Source organism: Sitodiplosis mosellana, unplaced genomic scaffold (assembly GCF_009176505.1).
Source record: "Sitodiplosis mosellana isolate CC-2019 unplaced genomic scaffold, AAFC_SMos_1.0 Smas_scaffold_6162, whole genome shotgun sequence".
NCBI classification, from domain to species: Eukaryota; Metazoa; Arthropoda; class Insecta; order Diptera; family Cecidomyiidae; genus Sitodiplosis; species Sitodiplosis mosellana.
Window position 1 is genome coordinate 3,118,308 of NW_022601403.1, and position 16,714 is coordinate 3,135,021.

At 36.9% G+C, this 16,714-nt stretch overlaps 3 protein-coding genes across 4 annotated transcripts in view; all 3 read right to left on the reverse strand.

The window, feature by feature from the left end:
• The window catches only part of LOC129574424 (uncharacterized), a 40,942-nt gene extending 37,579 nt beyond the window's left edge, over positions 1 to 3,363 (reverse strand). Inside the window, exon 1 of one of the 2 annotated variants that reach the window (XM_055456439.1) lies at positions 2,290 to 3,363. The gene's annotated coding sequence lies outside the window, so the exon portion shown is untranslated. The remainder of the gene's footprint in view (positions 1 to 2,289) is intronic. The other variant, XM_055456440.1, reaches the window with a different exon arrangement.
• Positions 3,364 to 7,239: 3,876 nt separating this feature from the next.
• On the reverse strand, positions 7,240 to 9,489 carry LOC129574460 (testis-expressed protein 9-like). Its single transcript, XM_055456512.1, has 3 exons — positions 8,930 to 9,489; positions 7,800 to 8,010; positions 7,240 to 7,700 (listed from the first exon to the last, which is right to left on the reverse strand). Exons 1-3 carry the CDS (start codon positions 9,487 to 9,489, stop codon positions 7,302 to 7,304), a joined length of 1,170 nt encoding a protein of 389 aa, XP_055312487.1. The 3' UTR covers positions 7,240 to 7,301.
• Positions 9,490 to 13,288: 3,799 nt separating this feature from the next.
• The window catches only part of LOC129574461 (zinc finger protein 600-like), a 5,705-nt gene continuing 2,279 nt past the window's right edge, over positions 13,289 to 16,714 (reverse strand). Inside the window, exon 3 of the mRNA XM_055456513.1 lies at positions 13,289 to 15,205. Coding sequence (XP_055312488.1) covers positions 13,847 to 15,205 — 1,359 coding nt within the window. The 3' untranslated portion in view covers positions 13,289 to 13,846. The remainder of the gene's footprint in view (positions 15,206 to 16,714) is intronic.

The window sequence follows — 16,714 nt, forward strand, 5'->3', positions numbered from 1 at the left end:
GGTGATGGAGTAGTCTTCTCCGGGAAGAAGAAAAAATCGGAAAAGAAGAAGAAGAAGGCGAAGTAGAAAGAGGTGAAGGAGAAACCGAAAAAGAGAAGGAGAAGGACAAGGATGGGGATGAGGGAAATGGGAAAGAGAAAAAGAAGAAGAATTCAATTTCAATACCGAAGAAAAAACCGAAAGAAATCGGTTCAATCCAATCTATTGAAACTCAATCCATGGTCCCGATCCATGAAATCCCGATCTGAATCTCATGTCCAAGAAAATCTCACCAAAGCGAACCTCGTCGACAAAAGTTCACATACATAAACTGTCTACACAAAATTCCTCAGAAGAAAATGTTGCCGAATCAAATCTCGCTAAAGAAAATTGTGTTAAGAAAAGTCTCGAAAAACGTCTGAGTAAAATCTAAAGTCCAAGCATCAAACCGTCCATATTCAACACGATCAGAATGGTCATCGTTGCGAATGTTCGTAGCTTAGCTGAGGTGAGTGGAGTCGAGCCAAATTAAACTGAGGTAAACTAAACTGAGTTGAGCTGACCTAAGCAAGCTTTTATGTGAGCCTGAGCATAAAACCGATGCAACATCGGTATTGGATTACCGAATTCAAGCCAAATATGATTCATTGACTGGTCGATTGCGTATTTCGAAATCAATTGGCGCAAACGAGCCAAACGAAACTGCGATAAATATAGCGCTTACGTGTGTGCTGAGCAGCTTGAATTGCGCAGAGAGAAAAATAAGAAGAAGACGAAAAAAGAAGAGAAAAATATGCGATGTTCAATTTTCAATTTTATTTACATTTCGATTCAGCGCGATTGTTTCAGCGATTCGAGCATTCAGTCTGGTGTATTTCTCATATAATTTTCGTTTTTTTTCACGGGGATCTCGTGAATAGTTATTTCCTTTCTATTGTGTGTTTGTCGTTTTTCGTCCAAGTTCTCTCGGTCTATCTATCTCTCTGTATATATGTGTGTGTATTGTTATTTTGTGCTGAGTGCATGCTGATGTGTTTCGATGGTATGGGTGAGTCTGTATCTATCTGTGGTTCGAATGAAATCAAATATAACAATGGAATCCATATTGTCATTTCGCTGCAATAAACGACACGGCACACACAAGCGATATTATGTTACACACAAAGCGCATAGTGATCACGCTCGCTCACTCGTTCGTTCGTTCGTGCGCACCATCACATACAGCGCGCCTTGCATGTATGTGGAAGGCATAAAAATGAAATGAGAAAGAAAAACCAACAACAACAAACCGCACACAGACTCGGGCATAATGTAATTTGAACGATATGTACTACGAATAAGATCCGTCTCTTCGGTCGGAACAAGCGAAGAGAAAAAAACAACAAAATCTTTGCAAACCGAGCGAAAGAAAACGAGCTGCAAAAAAAAGCGCAACACACGAAAGCCGAGGCGAGGAACTGCAATCAAAAAGTTGCGTTGATTCAAATTGACGCATAAACAATGATTTTTCTCTCTCTCGGTCGCTCGCTCGCTCGCTTGCGACTGCATGCTGTTACACACCAAAGCAATCGCTTATGAGATAATACCTTGCCTGTTACTGCTGCTGCTGCAGCTATTGCATTCAAGTGGAGCTGTTGTTGTGTGCCATACTTTGAATACGGAAGGCAACAACCATTCCATGCAAATTGCAAATTTGTTTCTACCAACCGAAGCCAACACAACACACAGCGCAGAGCACAGCACAAACGTCAATTTGCGCCCAGCGACCGCAACCAGAAAATACTCTTTTCTCAAAACCGAACGAAAATCAATTGATTCGACAAATGTGAAGGCTTTCATTTGAATGTTTGACACTTTTATTGGCCAACTCGCAATCAATTTCCGACGGATATTCATCGTATTTACTTATTCACTCTTTTATTTTCAGCTACTTCTCTTGCACGCGTGTACGTTTTTTTTTTCTTACTTCTTTGCGCCGTCTATTCAATTCTTTTTTTTTGCGCTGCTTCTTTTCGATTTCATAAGCGCACACACCATTTCGCACCTACGACAATAATATTAATAGCGTAACATTTCTGTGCGTTCGATCAACTCATCTCCATCGATTTCAATCGATCGATTACACTTTTGTTCGTCTATCTCTCTCTCCCTCTTCCTCTCGTTGTCTCTCATTTTGCTGCCAATTTCTGTTTCTTTTCTCGGTTCCTTCGTCTTCGATTCTGTTTCGGTCGGTTTTTTTTTGTCATTACATTTTGTCGTGGTGTCTAATTAAATCTGGAGTTTCGGTTTCTATTTGTTAAAATCACTCACCGTTTTTGGTTTACGTTGGTTGCTAAAAAAAAAAAGAAGGTAGCTGGATGTGGTAGCCAGTAGCAGCAAAAAAATATCTATTGTTTGTTCTTTACGATCTGTTCTGTTGTCGTCGATCGTCGTTATCGTCGTCGTTTTTTTGTCGCTCTTTCTCGATTTTATTCTGTCTTCTTAAATTTGCCGTTGTTTTGCCCCATTCCAAAAAAAACTGTTGCGTTCTTCAAGGTTTTTCGCGTCAGACACTTTATCGTTGTACGCATTCGAATTCTAATCGTTGGCCAAAATGACACCGAAAATTAAAAAAAAAACTCACGAACACACATGAAAACAAGCAGCAAGTCAAGTAAAAAATGGTTGTTTCCTCGATATTTTTAATTAATTGTCGTTATTCAGTTTCCTCGAACCTGCTTTTTGTATGTCAATTCAGACGGAAAAACACAACGAAAGGCAACGAAAAATTTCGGTAAATTAAATGATTGCCGATTTATTTTTCTTCGGTTTGACTAAGATCACTGACTTCTTTGCCGATTCTCAACACAACTCAGTTGTGTTCGTCTCTGTTCAATCGTTCTCTCACTCGCCGAGCATTGGATGGAATCGCTGATAAAGAGAAACAAAAACACTCCTCTTTTTTTTATGATCAAAACCAAATCGTTCTCTTCATTTACATGTTCAACGAAGAACCCAGCAGAATGACGAACAAACAACAAAAATTTATTAATAAATTGTGCAAAAGAATTCACTGAATTTTGATTAACGCACATGCACTACAACGTATCGTTTCGTTTTGTTTTGCACACAATTATTTTTTTTTTTGGTTGTCGTTTAACACCGAAAATCGTCACTGTTTCGAGTCCATTTCAGTATCAGGATCAGACACACATCGATTCAACGTTTTGTTCGTTGTTTTCGAAGGAATTTTTTTTTTATCTCTGTGTCTAGATCCGCTTAATATAAATTGTTTACCATCGTTGTTGGGGTTCAGCGTGTGTCTGTGTCTTCTCTTAGTGAGGCGCACGGGAATCAAACGAAATAGCGATCTTTCTGTTCGAACCTCTCACAGCAAACTGATCAGGTAAAAAAAAACCAACGACAACACACAAGATACGACGGTGTGGACCGCGCGCTAGCATACCGTTCACATGTGTTTGCACTGTCTTTGTCTTGGTTTCGAATGGGTTTTTTCGTTCGTTCGTTTGTAGGTGTTTGTGTTATTGACTAAACAAGTCTCTATCGCGCGCGCGAGCACCGTTGACTGTGTGTGAATTGTTTATCGAGCTAAGGCGTTGAAGCGGACGGTTCCAGAGAAGACGATCGATTGCTGTGTGTGTGTGTGTGTGTGTGTGTGGATGTTTGCGTGCATATTTTCTTGTGTTATTTCAACTCACGTAGTTGTCACAGGTAGACAACACAGGTAATGCGGGCCAACACATACACATCACCAATATGGGATGTGTGTTGTGCGCTTGTGTGTGACTCGCTGCATTCGTGTATGATTCGTGCATTTTATAATATTATATCATTTTGACTCAACATGAATACCTTGAGTTGGAATTTTGTGGTTGATCTTGAGTCAAGCAAGCAAATATGGTGGCAACAAAACGAACGACCGTACGTTAACAAATCGACCAACATGTGCGACTGTGTTAGTTAAGCCAAATGGAATATCGATGATTCTCGTCTCGTTTCAGTCTTTCCTTTCCGTTAATCGCTAATGTAAATGCGGTACATAAATCATGCTGTTTTATTTCGCCTCTCTTACGCTTCCATACTGTTTCGAACAGCCGAACCGCACATTGCACATCGCTATAATGCTCAATGGTGCGAGAGTCACTACATCTTGTGGCAAGCATCATGATCATCGCGTGCAATGCGAATTCTCTTCATTTCTTTCGTTCATTCGTTCTCTCTCTCTTGTTCGCCAATTGAACAAACACAAAACAGATCACGGAGTTGTGTTTTTTCTTGTGTCCGCCCAAAACGACAAGCACGCACGAAAAATCTCGCCAATTAATTTTTCGCAATATGCATCATTGGAATCTAAATGCATCATTTGATCGGTATTTTTTCTGCTTTTGAACTCTGGCATGAACGTTACGAATGCAAGTTGATTACATCAAACTAATTTTGTGTAATTCAGAGTCATTTTGATCATATTCTGAGGATTGGAATCTTTTTAGTCGCAATTTTTTTGGATTCTTGACATTTTTTCGATGTTTTTTTGTGGGTTGTCATTTTTGAATTTCTAATTTGTTTTTAAATTCAATTGACACCCATAGAACAAAAGAACAACTGATGAGCTCTTTATCCATAACTGAGACGGAAAAAAACTTAGAGCAAAAAAGAGACAAATAAAGTTGCGAGCAAAAGTGACACATTTTGCTCGCTACTGGAAATAGCAGAGCCATGAAACCGAACTGTCAAACTACAACGGGGACCGCGTAGTCGGTTGTCATTCGTTGCGGAACGCGCTAAAAGTATGCATAAGTATATGAGTACATATTTCAAGCATTCTGGTTAAAAAATATTTCAATTATTTATAAAAATACACCTAGTGTATTAATATGAAAACCCATTTTTAATAACATTTTAGAAACGTTTGAAAAAATACCGAAAAAGAATATGAACTTTCTTTTTTTTGCTCAGAAATTCTTTGCTAACATTTTTCTTGTTTTTGATTGACAAAGTGAGGTTAAGTATCTACTGACATGTTCAATGTGTAGAACAAATTTGTGCACTCGGTGGAACAAAGCCATTGTGTGTTTAAGGAGCCACTTTATTCCCATAGCTCCTGAAACACATTTTCAAGCTCACTTTGTAGGAAGCGAACGTAAAAAATGAGAAAATTGAATTAATTGATTTCAAAATTCATTTGAACATCAGCAAATCTAAAGAAAACTTAGATAAATATGTTCATGTTGGAAACATTTTTCTAAATTTGATAATGTGGATGTGTCATCCAAATCATTCATTGCATTTAAATAGGAAATAAAGAAACAACATAATTTTACACAAATATTCATTTTCCACTTGATTTTATCATTTTTATTCACTCCATGAATAATATACGTTCACGAAAATACGTTGTCTTTTTCAAACATAGTAGTTCAAATTCAACGAGTCGTTCTACGAAGGTGCACTTAAGAGTGTCTGGCGTGTATTTAATTTGTACTTTATTCTGACAGCCGCGTTGTAATTGATGATGACAGTTCGGTTTCGCCCCTCTGGGAAATAGATAACGATTAGGTGTCTTCGGCATTATTGTAGAAAATAAAAAGATCTACAAATAAGCCGAAGACACCCAATCGCTATCTCTTTCCATCTCTTACATATTTGTCTCTTTTTTTCTCTAAGTTTTTTTCCGTCTCTGTTATAGATGAAGTGCTCATAAGTTGTTCTTTTGTTCTATGGGTGTCAATTCTTTTGTCGATATTTTTTTTGAAACATTTCAAATTCGTTTTGAACCAAAAAATTTCATCTTCAAATTCCTTTTCATTATTTTTCATTATAACCAAAATGTGACCCAAACCTTTTGAGTCGAAAAATTCATTTCAATTATCATTTTCAATTCGTCTTTGAGTCGAGTGTTAGAATGTACACATGTTCGAACCATACTGGTGCACGGTCAAAAACTTAAGATATTCGTGACAGTTTTATATGTATTAAAACGCAGCCTATAAGCATCTTCTTGTAAGAGCTAAAGCCTTTATGATCAAACATAGCTAAAGGTGTCAACGAAAAAAATTTCGAACAGTTCTTCTGCGGCTCTTTTTTGCTTCTCACACCATGACTGTTTTCGTCTCCCGCCATGAATGAAGTCTTGATGACTTGAAAAGCAACAAATAAGCAAGTCTCATGTCATAAAAAAACACGCTGAAATGTCTAAAACCCAGACTCGAACAAGACAAAAACGATTGTTGTAACCAAATCTAATAACGCAAATGAAACTCATTTTGTTTTAATTTAGTATGAAAAATGTTTATTCTATCGGTCTATGATAGACTGTTGGTCTATATAGCTGAAATTTAATCCAAAAAGTGAATCGAAATGTAAAAAACTATGTCCTTGGTCCCTTAATAAAATACGTTGGCGCCAAATTGCTTCTAATTCAATTGTGTGATTAATGCTAAAATTCTTAAATCGCTTTAATTCGTGTATATCATTCGATTTAATCGGTTTAGAGGCGAGAGGTAATTTGGTCGGTTGTTGTCATTGTTGTGAGCATTTTGTTTATACTTCATTGCTGGCTGAAGTTATTGCCGTTGTTGTTGTTGTTGCTGCTGTAACTATATTTGTCTTACGAGAAAATAATTACCTAATATCTATTTGTTCATCGAGAAATCAGTAAATCAATCTGTTGGCAAATAAACTGCGGGCTCTCTCGACGCAATCATCATTTCAAACACTTTCTGATGTTGATTTTTCGCTGTGCGCTCTTTTGCGGTTGAAGAAACAAAAACGAATTTCTTTTGTTTTTAATCGAGTTTTTATGTGTTCTGGCTTCGTGATTGAATGAAAAAAAAAACACACAAACCGCCGACCTGTAATTAGTATGCTGACAGAAAAATTTATAATTCAAGGAGAAAATTCCATTTGAAATGGTTGCGCGAGCGTGAATCGTGTGGTGTTCAATTCGAATTAGCTGTTTGCTGATGATTGATGCGTAGGAGCCGCTCTGAGCTTTTCAATTTTAGATCAAATATTTGCCATCAATTCTCTATGCATCGTGTCTCTGTGTGTGTGCGCGGCGCGCAGTGCGCTCGTCCACACTCTCGAGCGCATGTCGTTGACAAACATCCGAAAGTGAGATCCATTCGAATTGTGTAACGAATTTTGTGAAATTGAAATGCATCCAAATTGGTGGTACGCACCAAAAATACAAAACACGCCGGCCAATTTGAAACCATCCGATGCTTACCGTAAGACACAAATTTCGCCATTCTATTTTATCTACAAAAAATATCGATAGCGTGTAATTTGCTTAGTCGGTGAGTATGCCGTGAGTGAATTGTTTAATGATTTTTGGTGCCATTTGAATGGTTCCAGTCCAAAATTTTGAGAAATTCACTCTCTGACATTTGAATGCATTTCGCTTGGGTGAGACAGGTATTTTGTTGCTTCAAATTGCCGATGAGTAGCATATGCTTTTTGAGAGCGGCGATGAGATCGTTGCGTTGCTTTTGATTCATTTTCAATTGATTCTCATAGAATGTTCGCTCATGCTGTAACGATAATTGTAGATCTTTTTCCGTATTTTTTATTACACGATAGTTTTTGCGCAAACACTCCAAATCGTCCAGACTCTTCTGTAGACGCAACTCAAGCGAAGCATTCGATTGATGGGCCGTCTTCAATTTTAATCTCAACTCGTCACACTCTTTGCGATGCGACTGTTGAACTGACTCATTCTCCTAGTGAGCAATTAAATTTCAATTTGAATGGGTGACAATTGAAATGAATGAATTTAATTCAGAAAAATATGGATTATACCAAGGTATGATGTGACTAACCTTCAACTTTAACGTAATGTTCATCTCATTTTGTTGCAATTTTTGAATTTGAGCATTCAAGGCGTTAATGCTTTGTACGGCCTGACAACGCGCCGCCTCGGTTTTCTTTTGTAATTCAATGGCTTTGGCCAAATTATCCAGATTTTTTATGTTCTCCGTATGGCTCAAGTTCAATTCTTGCTGCAATATGGTCACTTTAGCTTTGAGGAATCTGACAAAGTGCGGGATGGAAAGGACGGAAATGGGTGAAAGGGTGTGTATAAGAATAAAAAATTGTGAAATGGTGGAAATGGGGGAAAAATGATAAAAAAAAATTGATGAAAAGTGGTAAAAATTGGCGAAAATTGATGAAAAAATGATACAAAAACTATTAGAAATGATGAAAAACGACGGAAATTGATAAAAATGATGAAAAATTGATGGCAAATGACAAAAATTCATAAATTGAATAAGACTTTTTAACTTACTTTTTTCTTTAACTTTTAAAATTTTCATATCTTAGACTTGAAATTTGAAGAAAAAAGTTCAATTATTCAATATTTGAATGAAGTCAAATAGTCGAACTCAAAATTTTAATCGAATTTCTCCAATTTAATCGTAGTGTTTGGTTCAAAAACACCGACTTCATTCAAAGAAAAAATTGATTTTTATCAGAAATTTCGATTTTTCTTTCGAAAATTTCGTTTCAAATAAGTTTTTTGTAATGATTTTGAAGATATTTTTGATTCAAACCACTTACTTTAAACGATTGCATAGTTAAATTCAGAATCAAAGAAGACTGTGACTGAGTAGACTGATGTTACGATTTTAATACGTAGAGTCTACAGCTTTCAGTGATGAGTCACGTTCTTCTTTGACAAAATTGACTCAATTTTTCCTCTGTTGTTGAAGAAAAGATTCAAAAACATTCAAATTCGCTACTCAATTTGATTGATTATGAATTTGTAATTCAAAACCACTTGAATTGGAGGCATAATTAAATATGAAAATGGTAATAAAACAGAAATTCGACTCATTTGTTCCATTCAAAATATCCAAAATAAGTCAATCAATCAAAATCAATCGAGAAAAATAAAAAAGTCATTTCACAAATTGTTCATCAACAAAAAAAAACTCCACACAAAATTTACTTGATAATTCCATCGGCGCTGGTATTTTTCCGAAACACATTGCCCGGAATGAGGCTTAATTGTGTTGCGTTTGTCGATGGTTTAGTATCGATGGATTTTTCGATGGTGTCAATTAATGTGTCGCACATGTTAGTATCACCATTGCTGGGTGCGTCATTGTTGTTGTCGTTGCCGCCGTTGTCGTCGGTCGTTCGCTTGGTTTCATTGCATATTTTGTTCGCGTCATCATTTTTCGCATGATTGTTATTGTTTCGATTAAAGGCGTTGTCCTTCGGATCAAGTTCATATTTTTCACATAATTTATCGGTCGAGTGGGTGTTTGCAAATGGTTTTTTGACATCACAGCTGCTGTCTATTCTCAATTTATTTGCTTCTTTCATACCATTTTTCGGTTGATTGGCATCGTTGCGTAGCGGTTTGCTTGTTGTGGACTTTTTGATTTTGTTATTTGACTTTGCGTTATTCGTTTTCGGTGTCTTTGGATCGAATGACATTTTACTATTCAACAATTCATTTAGTTTCATCAGTTCTTTTTCACGTTCTAAGAATGGATCGCACATCTTGTCAACTGGTCTTGTCAACGATTCACTTTTAAACTTGATATCAATTATTCAAACTGGAAGTGAGTGGAAGCCGGTTTAAATGAACAGATGTGCGACGTGCTGCATACCGAGTCCTGTTGGATTGCCGTTTTTTTCGGTGTAAACAAATCGGTCGCGTTGCGATTGCATGGCAACGCATTGTTTTGACGGTTTCCATAGCAATTGTGTACTCAATTACAATGGCAATTGCTACTACACCTTGTGACTCTATTCGCCAATTCTAATTGAATTGACGGGTTTTCCGTGGAATAAAACGATTTTCAACAAGTAAAAATTGTTGCTAACTCATTATTTTTCGGTGGAATTGCCACACTTATCTTTATGATTTCGACGTATAAAACTCTTTGCTTGTCTTTCCTTACTTTCAAGGAATAATGAAGACTTTTTGACGCATTTTTAGGCATTTATGCTTTTTGTAAATCGTTTTTTTCCCTTGTATTTCAATACACTAGTAATGTCCTAATGAAATTGTTTATTCAACTATTAGAAAAATCGCTTGGAAATAGTTATTTCGATTGTGCCATGAAACATCGCATCGCATCGGCCTGAGAATGTACGTCATGCACACGGTACTCAATTCGATTTTAATGGCAAAGCGAAGAGAGTGGAAAGTAGTAGAGCGATGAAAAATCGGGTAAAATATTTAATCGACATTGTAAGGCCTTCAAAGTAATTCGCCCACACGGAATAATTTGACTAAATGAGAATATGGCGGAGAGTTGGAGAGGGAGATTGGGGAAAAGAGAAAGGAAGCGAAAAACGCCGAAAGAGAGCAAATGGAAGCGAGAAATGTAAAATGAAAGGAAGAATAGAGCGGGAGGGAGGGAGAAGAGGATAGTGAGGGAAAAAAAAGAATGAGGAATAAAAGGAAAGAGAGAGTAAAAGCGAGAGAGTGAGAGAAAAGCCATAGAGAACGAGACACACATATAATAGAACCATGACTACGCTTACTAGAACCATGGCTACGAGAAAAAACTGCGATGTTTTTTTACGAACAATGACAGAAAAAAGAGCATGGGCCACAGTCAACATCAACCACTTTACTACCATTAAGTTTTCGTTATAGGCCATCTCCAACGCCCACACTTCAGACGTCTAAATAAATAATATTCAATATCCAATCCATGCACCCGTGCTACCTTCCTATAGATTCAATTGTCCCATTAATGCATACGTGTTTATTTTGTGCATAAATTGAACGAGAGACGTTCGGCTTACTATGCTTCCGTTTCTTTTTCTCTTTTTTTTCGCTCTGCTTCTCTGCCTCCCCATTTCTCTTCACCGCTGCCTTTCTGCCTCACTCCCCCATTCATTTTTTTTCTCCCATTAAACCGTTTGACAGCCTCCAATCCATCTAATGGCATTTCCGGTGCTTCGAATAATTTATTTAAACGACTCCATTACGCAATATAAACAAAGTCGCTAATAGTCAAATCCACTTTGAGTTTGTTTCCAGCCGAAAATCTCGCTGAATATGCCATTGGAAACACATTCTCTTTATCCAAATGGAAATCTATTTTGTCCAAATGAAGGTATTATTCTCTTTTGCCGAAATTAGCTCTTGGGATTTGTGCGACAATTCATCCTAAGAATTCCGTAATTCGACAGAATTTGCTGATTTGACTAAACGTTTGAATGGAGGTACGGTTTAATAGTATTTTAGAGTATGGTTGAGACGCCAAAATACTAGGACAAGAATATAATGAAAAGTAACAAATCGAATGAGACATGAATGTTTCTGTTAGCCTCTTCAATAGACGGTCGTTCCAACACAATCGAATCCAACGAAACGATAAGATAAAAATGAACCACAATTGAAAATAGAAAGAAAAATAAACTACCCAATAGTTTTCATATACACAGTTCATTCCATGAGTTTTTCATTCATCAACTTTATTGAATCAAGAACTTGAAAGACTTTTTTCGTAATTGCCCACTTTTTCTTGGTATTTATCCCTTTTTTGTACGTCACACCTTCTTAAGATGATACCGTTATTGAAATTCACTTGATAATAAATAATGTAATCATAACATTCAAGTGTGCTGGTGTCATCAATTGGATTAAATACTCCTGGAATACTCCGAGTGCTTGAATCTATCACAATATTATCCGTGTTTAATCATATTCATTAGATTAAATAGTTTTATTTGCTATTGAAGATTTGAATATTAGGTGAAAAATCAATGTTTCCACACATTTTTGATCTTGAACAGTGTACACCCATAGAATGAAATAACTGAGACGGAAAAAAACTTAGAGCAAAAAAGAGACAAATAAATTTGCGATCAAAAGTGACACAACTCAGCATTGAGCGAAAAAGACATTTTTTTACATTTTTCTCGTTACTGCAAAGAGGTAGGGATTAGATGTCTTCGGCCTATTTGTATTTTTTTAATTTTCTACAATAATGCCGAAGACACCTAATCGTTATCTATTTCCAGTAGCGAGAAAAATGCAAAAAACCGTCATTTTCACTCAATGCTGAGTTATGTCACTTTTTCTCGCAAATTTATTTGTCTCTTTTTTGCTCTAAGTTTTTTTCCGTCTCAGTTATAGATAAAGAGCTCATAGGTTGTTCTTTCATTCTATGGGTGTCAGTTGATTTATACCAAGTGCAATATTATTTGAATGCAAATTCAACAAAATCATAATGTCACTACGTTTCGTTTATTCCTAAGTTGTCTGTACGTCAGTGATTTGGGCAATGGTCTTACAAAGTCAGACGACATGCATGAACAAAGAGATACTGATTACTCTTGGTCATCATTATTAGGTGGTAACAGTTAATAGCAGACGATCAATGTTCAGTTGGAAATACAACAGTCAAAAACAGTGAGTGTTATTTTGCTGCTGAGAAGGCCTGATCTGAGTTGAATTTGCTAACTCAGGCGTTTGAAGCGTTATTTTAACGCATCCACAGTTCAAAACATATCGAGTCAAGTCAAATAACGCTCGGATCAGCTCCAAATTCGACTTGGTTCGATACGCATAACGCTTCAGGCGCCTGAGTCAGCAAATTCAGCTCAGCTCAGGCCTTCTCAGCAGAGAAATAACACTCTCTGATCGAAGTTTGACAGTATAATGGGTCGTATTTGCGTGCAAACATTTCGAAGTGTCGTCTCTGTGTATTCATTTTTATACGGTCGTTGTGAACATTTCGATTGAATTTGTGATTTATTTTCAGCGGCTCAATTAAGTCTAATAATGAGATTGAATCTATTATGCGTTGATGCTGAAAAAATTGGGCAAATTCATTTATTTATTTACATAGAACTACTGTTCATTAAGGAGAATTCAATCATCTTTTTATTCTTTTGCAATCGGAAATCTCCGGAACATTGAGATATTTTCTGATAACCCGGGAAAGGACGAAGCTAATGGTCAATTAATCGGAAATCAATTTAAATCAAATAATTGAATACAATAACAACGAAGTGCAGAGTTGATTTTGTGTCAACAAAATAAAATTGCTGCAAAACTAAGGACAGAAATGAAAGTCAACTCTCTTCTCTTTTTGTTTCATTATTTTTCGGTTTTGTTTCATTCCAAAATGGAGCTTAAATCTAAGGTGGTATCGATGAACCGTTTGTATTGAAAAATATTGAATGATCTTTCAAACTGATTTAAAATTGAAGTTGCATCGTTTATTTCAAGGGTATAAAAGTGTAAGTTCAGTTAATGTGTCTATTCGAAGCGAGGGGGAAATCACTCTTTGAATTTTCAAAACTATCAAATTACTGTCTCTATTACTTTTTGGCACGCTATTACTTTAGTCAATTACGAAAGTAATTAGACGTTTATGTCAAAGTTTGACATTGTCAAGCCAACAAACAAACTACACTCATATCGAAAAATAGAATTTGAAATGGAAAACAATTTCTGGTTCGTTCTTGAAAACGACATTGGTTTTGAAATACCAAAAGATATAAAATTGAGCTTGAAGTAAGTTTTATTTCTAGGTCCTATACAAATTTCATTTTAGTCAAATGCGGCATTTTGGAAAAAAACGTAATCGAGCCCACACCAAACTATCTTTTTCATCTTCATTTTTATTTTATAAAACGACTAATTTTTGTTTTTCACGATTATGTATCCAAGAATACTTCGGGTATGTGATTTATGCCGAACAGACATAGCCAAACTATTGATGGCATCTACCTCAATTACTTTTTTTTGGGAAAAATTACTTTTCTATTATCATAATTACTTGTGACATTTAAATTACTCTTAAGTGATTTCCCCCTCGATTCGACGGCATCGAATGAAAGATCGATTTCCAGCTCAACTTCTTGTTGTACACATGCGATGCATGATTTATTTCTTCTGCAAACGGTGAACAGTTTTCATGTGTCGATTGGCATGACTTTTCTGGGTAAAGCTCGCTGCACACACTTTGCATTGAATCCGCTCCCCGGTGTGATCTTTTCGCATGTGTGCCTTCAAAGGAATGATGTTTCGACGATATTCTTCACACAAATGGCATTGATACTGACGGTAGCCACAGCAATCTTGATGGACCTCTTTTGTATCTTCAGTAGCGTATCCTCCAAAGCACTTGGAGCATTGGAATGGGAATTGGTCACTGTGTGCCGTGTACAAATGCCGATTTAAATCACTTCGTTTGACGAATTGTTTGCTGCAAATGTCACATCCGATCGATCTTTTGGCTCCGTGTCTTGATTGCATGTGCAGCTTTAAATGTTGCTTGCGAACAGTTTTGTAATGACACTGATTACATGCGAAAAGACTTCGTTGGCAGCGCGTTTCGTGTGATTGCTTATCGTCTGGTGTGGCGAATCGTCGGCCACATTTAGAACAGGCGTTCGGTAGTTCATCTTTGTGAGTCATTGAATGAATTCGGTGATTAGCGTTGCTTGTAAATGACTTGAAACAAATTGAGCACTCGAACGGCTTTTCCCCTGAATGAATCCGCATATGTATTGCTAAACTAGATTTCACCACAGTGTGATGTCCGCAAATATCGCATTCGAGTTGAAGGGGGTTACATAGTTTTTCATGATCGATCTTGGCTGATTCTAGTTCAAATCCTTGTTTACATTTTGAACAGCGGAATCGGCCATGCGTTTCCTTATGACGGTTCAAATCACTTTTTCGTGCTAAGGACTTCAAACAAACATCACACTGAAACGGCTTTTCTCTAGTGTGAATTCGCAAGTGTCTTAAGAGGTGAGACTTACAATTTTCCAAATGGTTGCACACATGACATTTGTGCTTCTTCTGCTTTTTGGCCACTTGTTTTCTGGGAATCATTCGTTTGTTTCGTCGTTTGGGGCTTCCATTCCGTTTCTTTCCACTGCCGACTGGTTGCGGTGGTTGAACATCGATTGTGTCATCCATAGGCTCTTCGTTGCCATCATCGTTGGCAGCTCCGTCATTTGATCGTTCACATGGTGTCGAGACTTTGTCTTTGCTCATCTCTTCTTCTTCACATTTGACTTCATCCTTTACCTCATCGAAGTCATAGCCAAAGTCGGCCGGTCCCTCGTAATTCGCACGATATCTTCCATCAACTCTCGGCCGTGGTATGTTCATGACCTCGTTGCTGTCATTGAGTTCTTCCTTAATCGTCGGCTCTTGCTTGATTTCAACATTTGAGCACTTTGATTTGCGCTTTCTGCGTCCACCAGAGACACCTTTGAATGGGTTCATTTCCTGTTGGATTCGGCAAAACAATATCGAAAACCAATGATAAAAACGTAAAATTAAATATTGACGTCTCAATGATAATGAAAAGTGATTCAACTAAATGCAAACCACGTGCTTTAGCCGTCTATGTTAAGAAAAGGTACGCTTGACATGTGCACTCAGCACATACGCTCATAAGTTGGGTTATGTGCTACCAACTTTCAAAGGCATCTATTGATTTTCACGATTTTCAACATTTTCGACCGAATCACAATATTTTATACTCAAAAATTGACATCCGAATGAATGAATAAATAAACAGAAAATGCCTTACTCCTACGTTCGTCGTCGATTTTTTTCTGCTGGAAATACTTTTTCCTCGTGTATCTTTCAATACGTCTGTCTCATTCGGCGGCTGATAGAATAATCTAGAACAACGTACAGACTGTAAGCAACAGCATCGATGCCTAAAAGCCTAAAAGTCACAAGTGTGCTATTTGTATTGGTGTGTTTCGTGAAGTTCTCAACGACGCGAAGTGACACTTCATTTCGATTGGTAGCTCTTTTTTGAGCAAATTCAGAGCTCAATTGAAAAATATCGATTGAACTCATGCACAAATTTTCTGTTCCAAATTCATTTTTTTTTTAATTTTCTGAAACTAAACGTTCTGTTTTATCCACATTTTTTATGTTTTATGGAAAAAAAATCATTTATTTTTGTATAATCAATCTGCGATTCGAATTGGAAATGCTTGATGATTGAGCAACAGACTGAACTTGATTAAAGTGGTGAAATTCTAAATTCTATCGCGAATACCCTATTGTCTCTTGTCCAAAGAAATTGAGTTTTACAAAATATTTATTGAGCCATTGCAAAGAAATAGAATGGCTGAAGATTGAAGGAAATGGCAACGACAAAATTGTTAATTCCTGCATTCCGCATGAGAGAAACAACTGGTCGATTAAACAATAATAAATTCATTCGTTGTGTTTATGTTGGCATGTAAACACATTTGCAACAAAGAATTGTGCCTGTCTTGCATGCGCAATGTAGTTTCCATAGTCAAAAAAAAGATTTTTGATTTTAATTGCAACTTTTTTGACTTCCACTTCGATTGAGCGAGCACAAAATATACTCTCTTTCTCCAAAACATTCAAAAGTCAATGAGTTTGGAGTCAAATTTCATACGATGACTTTCTGGCAACACAATGCGTCGACGAATCGGTGTGTGTGTGTTTCACTCACAGCCAAATCGAACGGGTTGTATTATTAGTGCGATGTTCATCGATAGTTAAACTGATTTTAAATCGTGCATCAAGTGCTCACGGTGAATGCTGCGTCGAGACATGCTCAAATCCTTATTGTTGTTCTCTCTCTCGTACTCTCACACCCTCGCCCACTATTCGTACATTCCAGAAAAATATTTGCATTCGAAAACGAAATGAGAATGTTTAAAACGGAAAATGCGCGGTTTGTCAAGCCAATTTCGAACGCAGAGAAATAATTTCCAAACCAACCGAAATCAACTTTGGTAT

Coding starts and splice junctions, on each gene's coding strand:
- LOC129574460 (XM_055456512.1), bottom strand. CDS start 9,489: ATGTGCGATCCATTCTTAGAACGTGAAAAAGAACTGATGAAACTAAAT. Junction 8,011..8,929: donor AGCGCCGATGGAATTATCAA/GTAAATTTTGTG, acceptor GCACTTTGTCAG/ATTCCTCAAAGCTAAAGTGA. Junction 7,701..7,799: donor ACATTACGTTAAAGTTGAAG/GTTAGTCACATC, acceptor ATTGCTCACTAG/GAGAATGAGTCAGTTCAACA.